The sequence below is a fragment of the Leptonotus elevatus genome, chromosome 3 (assembly GCF_054856555.1).
Source record: "Leptonotus elevatus isolate MCC_2025b chromosome 3, RoL_Lele_1.0, whole genome shotgun sequence".
In the NCBI taxonomy this organism is placed as follows: Eukaryota; Metazoa; Chordata; class Actinopteri; order Syngnathiformes; family Syngnathidae; genus Leptonotus; species Leptonotus elevatus.
Window position 1 is genome coordinate 10437620 of NC_141241.1, and position 10649 is coordinate 10448268.

Sequence of the window (10649 nt, forward strand, 5' to 3'; positions counted from 1 at the left end):
TCAAAATAAATAATGTTTGTGACCAAAATCAAAACAACGCTATTCCAAACTCATATTCAATCGCTAATTTAGGACGCTAAGAAACCGCTAATTAATTTACGCCGTCATTGTAAGATACGGCAGAAGTTTCCGACGTAAGCGCCTAGCAGCTAACTGTTAGCATTACCAACTCAGGATGTCAAACATAGCCGTTTAGATTTTAGGAACACTTTAAGCCCTTAGTACCTTGTTGTTTTACACATGGACCATGTATAAAAAAAAGAATGTTTCTGCCTCATATTGCACTTAAAGTTGTGTTCCTAAATCCTAAACGGCTATATTAGACATTTTGAATTGATTTGTTTTTTAATGGGGAAAAGCATTTTACAAAATAAATGAAGACAAAGTACTATTTATCTTTCTTTTTTTTTTCTTTTTTTTTTGCTGATCCGAAAAACGATCCGATCTGTGACTCAAATTTGTGATCCGATCAGAACAGTGACTTTTGTGATCCGTTGCACTACTAATCCTAAGACTGCCGCATACAGCCCATTGATGCTATTCGTTAGCCCCTCTGCGGGCTTTCCTATTATGTATTAGCATTAAGCTAGTGGACTTAAAAGCAAAGTTATGTGATCGTTTTAAAAATGTGTGTAATCCTTTTTGTTTCACGTTTAGTTATAATCTTCAAGTTGTTGTGGCATTAAACAGTTTGGGGCTTCTTGAGGAAATATTCACTACCGGCCAAACTGCTGCTTGTTGTGAAGCGATTTCAGTTTCAGTATCTATCTCGAAATAGTCACAAGTCGGCTCATCTGTATCTCAAGGCATCATTGTCTCAGACTACTTTCATCATCTAGACTCTAGATTCTAGAGTCATATATCCTAAAAAAAAAAAAATTGTAGAAGAATGCCTTGGTCGTAACATTCTGTCCATGAAGGTTTGACCTTGGTTACCTCCATTAACGTAGAGTTGGCTCACCATCAAAAGAATTCTTGTTTTGACATCTAGGTGAGTCCCTTACAAATCCCGTGTGAGAACACAAAGGCAGATTCCTGTACGCCATGTGCAATAAAGACATATTACCAGCGTCCTTAGCTCGCTCCGTGGAAATGTTTGACTTGGCTCGACGAGGCCCCCGGAGAAACAAATTGAATGTCACTCAGGAATTCCGTGTGAATTCGGTAGGGGAGGGGTGGGGGGTGTTATTGCTCTCATTTTTATGACGGTATATTCCACGTCGACGGTCTTGCCAAGACTCTGCCTGACCGTCTTCACGCAGGAGGAATGCGAGCAGTCATTAGGAGATTGGCAGTGTTGTTGTTTTTTTTATTTGTCAGTCGGCATTGACACATGGCGGCGGCGGCTCCCAGGAGGCAGCAAGCCAAGGCAATCATTCCACTGACTGACTTGACAAATCAATCTTTTTTTTTTTTTGAGAAAAAAAAAACTTTATTTTTTTTGCTGTCAATCCGTGACACCCGATCACATAGCTGCTCGAGTGCCACAGCGGGAATATGGGTTACTGGGGCACAGTGTTTGCTTATGAAAGGAATCTCTTTCACAATCTCCTACTATAAACTCTGCTGGCCTACATTTCTATTCAATAAACTCTCCAGATGGCAACTTTATTCTCACGCATGTTTCTTAACACAATATCACTGATAAAATGTTTTATCTTTCTACAATTTTTGAACGACTGAGTCTTTATAGAGAATTCGTGTTGGAAGGGTGCCTTCTTTTCACATTAAAGCAAAAATAAAATAATACTGGTAGTGTTTTTGAAGCAAGATAACACGTGTCAACCACACAGTGTGCAATGCACCTGAATATTTTCTAGGGTTGCGCCCCAAAAATGTATTCTCATAAGAATCGTGATTCTCATTTAGTACGATTCAGAATCAATTTTAAATGTCCCCAAATGAATTTGATTGAAACTATTTCATACTATCTTGCCCTTGTTTGTGTGTGCCTTTATTGGGAGCGCTGTTCATGTTGTACACGAGTTGGCCACTCAGTGGCATGTGGTTCCGTGCATTTTGATACACTGTTAAGTTGTAGCCACATTAGAGTAGAAGGAAAAAGTCACAAACAAGTTATTCCAATACAAGTTGTTTCTTTGCAGCGTAGCAAGAGCATATCCCGGTGAGTAATGTTATCATGCTTCTCTGTATACATTCCTGAAACATTTTGTATGAATAGCCGTTCTTTTGAGTGGTAAAAGTTCTGCGAGTAGTGCGCAAATTAGCATTAGCAATACTGGATTATATCATGATCATCACTGGCTACGGCAATCTAGATCACCTGGCAATCTAGATTGGAGGATTTACTCCCTTCAGGGGAGACTGAAGGGAGTCTAAGCAAAAATAAAAAATTAAAAAAATAAATAGACACTATAAGTCTGGAAAAAGACCTGGCTCAATCCATTTCTTGTCGCTGATGAACGTTTGGCAGCTAAATCTGCCTTTGTACTGCCCGACAAAATGTTTCTGTAGACGTCTGAGTTCCTTTTTGCTGCTTCCTTGATGTATTACATCATCAATGAAGATTAGTGAGCACATTCCCAGAAGTAAAAGAGCCAAGCAAGTCACTGAGGTTTCAAAGCTTGTATGTTATGGATCATGAGCTGAAAACTTTAGCCTTTTTCCACTCTTTTTGTAAAAGTTTATCTTTGTCTCATCAGTCCATCAAACTTTCTCAAGGAATTTTGAAGGTTGGTCGCTGTACTTCTTGGCAAATTCCAGCCTGGCCTTCATCTTGCTCGTTAGTTTGCATCCTTTGGTGTAGCATCTGGAAGTTGTAGCTGCTACTTTTAATTGTTTTGGGGTATTTCTGTTGTCCACAACTGTTGCTTTCTTGGTTGAAAACCTCTCAGCTCTAAATATAGTCTTCACGGGCAAAACCTGAAAAATGATTGTGACGTAAACATTAAACATTATTTAGTGTATGAATAAACATTGTCATGCGACAACGGGCAACAAAACAGAAATGTTTATTGTCTCCTTCAAATGTAAAGTAATTGGCCTCCCTCACTGTTACTAATACTTTTTGGAAGGAGTGTTTTATTTTTCCATTTAAAGTGCCACTATTGTTCAATTTTGCGATGGGAGTTGAAGCCCTGGAGCAAAACCAACATTCTCCATCTTCCTTCCACCAAGCGTCTTGTGTCCTGCGGCTATGTGACATTTAGGGTTCATGGCCGCTGGTACGTACGTACAGTATGTCTTCATATGCTGCATGGAGTGTCAGGTCACTGGTAAGAAAAAATAGTCAAAGCAACCTCCGAGCTGTGACCTGCCGGTGGAAAACATTCTCATGACTAACAATGAGAGCTTTGAATGCTTTGTATATTATGATTATAAGCTATCTGCTCCGTATCCTTCCAACGTCGCATTTTCCAGAGCTTATATGTAGTCTGAGAGTGGATCCAAGAATCCTAGGGGGACCCACTTTAGGCAAGGTACCACTTTCCACTTTTCAAGCATCACAAGCACACACACGCCTTATATAAATAATACTTTGTATACAGCATCTCACGTGCTATAAATGATTGCTTATTGCTGGTTTATGGACAGCCGACACTGGAACGCATTCATTTGAATTTCATGCCACGTGTTGATAACAAGGGATGTGTTTATACCACACGAGGAGGTCACCATTGGAAAGATTGAGTGCGGAAATGGTCACCCCGTTGACGACGACTTGCTTTCCAAGTCGTCCTTTGGGTCTATTAACAACCGTTCCCATAAAAACATGCAATATAATAATAATATTTTCACAATCTCAGTTTGTGTGACTTTAAGAGTCCTTAGCGCTTACCTCACCGCGGTTATGCCAAGTAGTAATAAACATCAATTTTATCACGCATCATGTTTATTTTAAACATACAGTGTGTTCCATAATGCCCTTTGTATCGAAATTTAACGGGAGTATTTTACTCACTCACGCAAATGTCACTTGGCAATGCGCCTCGTACTTATTAGGAAGGCCTCTGAAGTGTCATTACAAGTACATTTCATTAAGGATGATTGGGAATTAATTAACTTCATCACATCACAGAGAAAAAATAAGTTAGTAATAATATATGTATGTATATATAACAAGTCGTAACAAGCTAATCTTCCTAAACGGAAACCCAAGTCACAGGGAGAAGAGTAATACATGCCGACTTGGATTTAAAGAATCAAACTTTCGTTTGGTTCACCGAAATACACACAAATAAACCGCTTGTATAATTTTACATGTACAGCTTGTACAAATAAATAGCTTCCCTCATACACGCTTATTTCCATTTGCGACATACGTAACGTGTTGATTTGTCATTAATTAACCTCCCTTGGCCGTGAAAGATCCTGTTCAGGTGTGCACGGCACGGCACGGCATTACATTCTCAAACACTAACACATGATTTCATGATATTTACACAAACATCAGAGTTTCTCTGGAATGAGCCGAACTCAAACTCACATGACTGTTGTTTGCCTCCCCTCCCTTTTTCCTGCCGCAGGCACTATCACAGCATGGATGAGTTCAGCCACTACGACCTGTTGGAGGTCAGCTCGGGTCGCAAAGTGGCAGAAGGACACAAGGCCAGTTTTTGTCTGGAGGACACCACATGCGACTTCGGACACCTGAAGCGTTACGCGTGTACCTCGCAGACTCAGGTAATGCAGCAGTTAATCAAACCGCAGATAAATGACGGCTCCGTCGAAAGATGTCATAAGAAGGTGGGAACCAATCAACCACTAATTAATTGATTGTGGTTGTTAGCAACACAAAGCAAGTACTGCAAGTAGCCAATGTTACATAAATGACGGTATTCAGTTCACTTATTCAGCGCAAGCAAACCACCTTCACTTGAGGCTAATCAGTAGTTTTAGCTAGCATGCTATAGCCTAACTATTACACTTAACGTCCAAAGGAGCACATTGCACAAATGATAATGATGATATGAATTATTGTAAACAACTATTATAACAATTAATGATGCTAGAGGAACAAGTCGTAACAAGCGGAAAAAAAATGTTGCTTCTGTTAGCAAACCACCTTCACTTGAGGCTAATTAGTAGTTTTAACTAGCAAAACGATTGCACTTAACATCCAAAGAAGCATGTTACACAAATGATAATGATAATGATGATACAAATTATTGAAAACAACTGTTATAACAATTAATGATGCTAGCGGAAACAAGTCGTAACAAACGAGAAAATGTTTTGCTTCTCTTAGCAAACCACCTTCACTTGAGGCTAATCAGTAGTTTTAGCTAGCATAACTATTACACTTAACATCCAAAGGGACTGTTTTTTTCAGGGTCTGAGCCCAGGCTGCTATGATACTTACAATGCCGACATTGACTGTCAATGGATCGACATCACCGATATACAGCCTGGAAACTACATACTAAAGGTAAGAAGTGAGTGGGACTCCGTCATTTAAAAAAATAACTCAAATCTCATTGATGTTTTTTTGTTTTTAGCTCAAGGTCAACCCCAAATTTCTGGTAATGGAATCGGATTTCACCAACAATGTGGTCAGGTGTAACATCCACTACACGGGACGCTTTGTTACGACAACCAAATGCCAGCTTGCGCAGTAAGTCCAAATTGATCGGTACTCGGAAAATCAACTTTACTCAATGTCTTGAAGCCATACGTTGACCCATCATTACTTGAGGGGTCGACTTACTAGGGTCTTGATTTGTACAATAACATTAACAATGTCACTGGCACGTTACAATTCATGTGAAGTGAATTTGAAGTTCATGGTAGATATGCAAATTGAAAGCAATATTGTAAAATTTAAAAGTATTTGGATGGTCGGTGGGAGCCAACAGTCCAATTTGAGGGTTCATGCTTGAGATGTAATTTTTCACCAGGATGAACACAACTGCGGTATTATTAGCGATATGTTTGGCCTCAGAATAACAACGAGAATAACGCGTGCACAATAAGCAGCAATTTCAAGGGGGCTGGTTATTTCATGGCTTTTTTTTTTTTGTCCTTACTTAAATTGGATGTCCACAGATGGTGTCCCTTATATTTTGTCCTGGGAGCGAGGACTGTAAATTATGTTTCACATCATGTCACCTTCCACTGAAGCACAGTATAGAAATGGCGCTTATTTTATGGCAGCTCAATGAAGAGCATCAAAGTGTATCAAATTACTTACGACTTATTAGTGAACTTAATGGCTTCCCCAGCCAAACTATTTGATGATTTAACAAATTATGTTCTCATTCTTCAATTAAGATTAATAGCCTCTGAAACTTTACACATTCTTTTCCCGCCTGGAAGATGCAGGGGTGATGAACTTTTCTCCAGCTCGATTAGCAGTACAGAAGATGCACAAAGTGCCAAACTTGGAAATGTGCTCGCTAAAGCATTTCCCGTCTTTGATTAAAGAAAAGTGCACGCAATGACTCACTTTGCAGAGAAATTAGTCAAAATTGCAGAAGCAGATGTGCGGAGCATGACCTCCATTATATAAAAAAAGAGAATTTCTTTATGTGAAGCCATCCACTTAAATTGAGCTCATTTCTATAGTCATCCTGTCTACACTAATTCACATAATATATATTTATTATTCATGCTACAAATTACCCTTCGAAACATCCTCACTGTAAATGCAGCTTCAAATTCATTACGGTCACGTGATGCTGTTGTCAAGTTTGAAGTACTGTACTGCCAAAAGCATGTTAACAGCAATCAGCTGCGCTGTATTTGTTTACGGAGTACATGTGTGGCAAAAGTTGCACTTCTATACGGAAACATTACTCAGCTGCATCATACTGAACATTTCAAACAAGCACGTTATGTTACACCCCTATTCAAACTGCTGTCGTAGGATAATCCCTCAAATTTGGGTGCTGTTTAAATTAACACAGTTTTTGCAAGCCTCAAATCTCATCGACGTTCTATCAGGTTCAATCTCTTCCACTTGTTTCTCACTTGGGGTCACTAGTGGGGTTTCCATCCACCCATTTTTATTCGAATTTTCAAGAAATATAAAAAAAATCTCAACTAAAACTGAATGGGAACTAGCCGGCTAGAAATTCTAAAAAGGGCCCAAAATTCGCCAAAAAGTTTTTACGCTTGGAAGGGGTGGATTTTGAAGCGTATTGAAAAAAGGCAAATGCGAATTTTGGCTCTGGAAACAGGTTTTGCGAATAACTGCTAGCAAGACCGGATATATGTCGTAAGTTTTGACCGGATATTACATCACACGTACTTTGTCGGACAATAAAATGTAAGGTATGTTTGAGGGGCCGACGAAACATATCTTTTTGGAATTAATTAAAGAAGCTAATATTAATGCTATTTTAGATAGCTTCCTGGTCTTCTTCTTCTGCTTTGAAATTACTGGTGGATCACATCTCTATGGTGTATACCGCCACCTACAGCGGCGGAGTCCCCTCTCAATATTTGCAAAAGAAGAACAGATGGAAACGGGCATAAGTCGCATGTCCGTTTTGCGCATTTTCAGTAAATTGGCTTAAAAAATGTGGAAATTGGATGGAAACCTGACTGCTGTATATGAAATGTCTCTACATTGTTGATACGTGGATATTACAGCATTAACTGCTAAGCCCGTTTCAACTATGTTGCTAACCAAAACAGCAGCGCATAGGAGACATTATGTGGAGAAGATGAAAACTGACAGGTGGTTGCTCCACAAAGTTTTGTTTTTATTCAGTCTCATTCTATTCTGGCATTCCATCCATGTTTGGTATTTGTTTTCAATTTGTCCCCCAAACATAAAATAATACATTCCAAGGAAGGAAATGGAGGAAGGAAATGAGTCCATGTTCTCCACACTGATCGGATCCACTGCTTCCGTTGCAGGTCTTGATCAGGCACTGGAAGACCAAACGAATCACCGCACTCAAGTGACCCTGACTGCTCTTCCATCGGAATGTGAATGGGACTTGTCAGCTCGCTGTAGTTGTTTGTTTGTCTTTTCTGTTTTATTTTATTTTTTCAAATTTTCGGGACCCATCGGGGAGAAGAAGTGGGATCCGCTTTTGGCACTGATTCAATAGGTTGGTGTTGGTTTTAAGACAGGGGTTGGCAACCTACCTGGACAGCATTGCCCCCCCCCTCCCCAACCCCAGAGTATTTGATCGTCAACGTCATGCAAATTCTAAAATCAAATCAAATCTCAGAGTGCAAAGAAAAGTCAGCAAATGCTCACAACATATAAATAACCAAATCCGATTTAATCCATAAAAAAAAAAAACTCACCTGTTTTAAGTGACCATATTGTACAATGCATTTTTGTTAGCTATGAATGTTATTATGCTATGAATCAACTTCCACATCCCAGGAGACTCCTCATACTGATATCATCCTGGCATTTTTGCTTCCAGACTCTGTGGAAGTATTGATTTTAATAGGTGTGTGCCGTCGGGTCACACTCCCTACCTGCAGAGTTCCTGTTTGAACCATGAATAAAAAATGAAGTGTGCCAGTGATGGAAAATAAGGATGATGTGAAAATTGGGTCTCTAAAAGATGCACATAGGCTTAGAAATGTTCTTTTTTTTTTGGTTGTTGTTACAGTGGGTCAGACTGGACTGGGATTGTGTGGAACTCATCTTGCCAAATGTCGTGGCGATACTTATTTAAAATTTTCAGCGTCCATGCAACAATTTGTCCTTTCCTACTTGTGGTAGCTACTCAAATAGATACCGTCTCGCAATTAAAAACTCCCTGTTTCCAATTACCAGTTTATAGATAGCATGATTCAAAAATACACATACCGTATTTCCTCAAGTAGGTGTCTACACTAGTTGTGTCATGCCACATTTAACAATTTGGCGCATTATCCTTCAAAGGAATAAAAATTGCTATTTATCAGTGGTGTCCAAACAACGGCTTTGGCGATGTTTGCAGCCCGCCATCCATTTTTCAGCGGCCCGCAGCATATATTAAAAGTACGACAGCGTATTAGGGCCACATATAAATATATATTTTTAGAGGATATTCCAAGAAAAAAAACTCACAAATTTTCCACTTATAAAGCCGCAAATTTGCCACTTTGTAAAAGGCCAAATATGCAAGAACAAAACTGCCGCAAATGTACAAAAAAGTCGCAAATGTACAAGTTTTTTTTCCGCAAATTTGCCACTGTATAAAGTCCCAAATTTGCCACTTTTGCTAGTTTTTTTTCTCTGAATATTGCCCCCACCCTTTAAAAAAATATATATTTATATGTGGCACTAACACGCCGTCGTAGTGATATTTTTCACGGCCCACAAGGCTAGTTTAAAGGGGGAAAATTGGTGTAGGTGGGCAGAGTAGGAAAAAAATTGCTGCCACGACATTGGTTTATAGACCGTAGTGATTTTCCAAATACAAATAAAAATACAAATAAAGCATTTACAACTAAAATAGTAATTGTTTCTTCCACTTTCTGCTCTGCCAAGGTGTGATTTATGGACATCAAAATTCCTCAAGTAACTGTTTCAAAAATGCTCATCTAAGTACAGTTTTGGTTCTCGGACACTTTTGTCTATATGCAGTTGAGTTAACAACTATTTGTGAACATTGAATAATCAATTTGAACTTATTTTGCCAACCAAACCAGCAGCACCTATTAAGGCACATTACACAATCTCTAGGATTCTTTATGTAGGGATAGATTGAACAGTTGTACATTTGTGAGCAGTGTATAGTTTCTTTTACATCATCAGTTACTAGCCTGGCATGCACATTCCAGTGTTTTAAAAAGAAGGTGCTCTCTCGATAACAAGGCTCACGATTGTTGTGCGTTTACACTGTCTTCAACTACCAACACTGGTCAGGTGGCACATATGGTCATCTATGCCTTGTTTCTTTTTTGGAAGAATGTATAAGCAAATATTCCACTGATGCATGACTGACTTAAATGATGGTTTGGTTTTGATACAGTTGTAACTATTACATTTGTTGAATCTATGTGTTTTATGGGTTATCAGAATTTGTGTGCGATCATGGGATGAAATAAAATGCTACAAACAAGGATTTGTGATGCAGAATGTCAAAAAACAATGAAAAGTCATCTCTTGCTGCCTCTCCAACTGAGCTTGGGGAGGAACGGAATACATGTACCAGCGTTACTTGTTTCCCTAATGTTTTGTTTTTTAAGTTTTGAGTCAGGTTAACGTTAACCGAGTTTTGAAAAACAAGATAACGGTGCCATTCAAGTTAATGGTCGGTTATTTAACCAGTAGTGAAAAATATAAGAGTTTTGTGGCAAGTTCAGTCAACCTGAATATTTAATAAACAACAGACAAGGAAGGAAGACATCAGACTTAGATTTGTTTTGCTCCCGAGGAGAACAGACAGAGATGTGCACAGTTACAGTCTCCTACCGCTCTGAAGCGCATTCTGCCCAGCCGTGTCTTTTAATTTATTTTAGGGCGGTCCCTGGTTACACAGTCATTGCTGCTCTAAAAGTTGGGGGACCACACAGCAGCAACCATCACGGATATGAGTCATGGTGCGGATAACAATACAGACGTGTCTTTCTTTGGCGCTGAAGGTTTTCAACAGTCAAAGTTTAACAGTTCGTCTGTTTCAGCCGCTATCTTGTGATTAAGGGCACAGTTCTTTGTTTTTAAAGCTGCAAGAGCACGAGTAATGCTTTGCAATACTATAAGAGTAAATATGGGATAACGTATGTACATT

The 10649-nt window shown here is 39.1% G+C and overlaps 1 protein-coding gene across 8 annotated transcripts in view; it reads left to right on the top strand.

Annotated features, from left to right (window-relative positions):
* Positions 1-9983, top strand: part of loxl1 (lysyl oxidase-like 1) — a 54899-nt gene extending 44916 nt beyond the window's left edge. For 7 of the 8 annotated variants that reach the window (XM_086071780.1, XM_086071788.1, XM_086071784.1 and 4 more), the window contains 4 exons: positions 4488-4644; positions 5294-5389; positions 5460-5575; positions 7825-9983. In XM_086071780.1, coding sequence (XP_085927906.1) covers positions 4488-4644; positions 5294-5389; positions 5460-5575; positions 7825-7831 — 376 coding nt within the window. In that variant the 3' untranslated portion in view covers positions 7832-9983. Of the gene's footprint in view, positions 1-4487; positions 4645-5293; positions 5390-5459; positions 5580-7824 lie in introns of those variants that run through there. The other variant, XM_086071787.1, reaches the window with a different exon arrangement.
* The last annotated feature ends 666 nt before the right edge of the window (positions 9984-10649 follow it).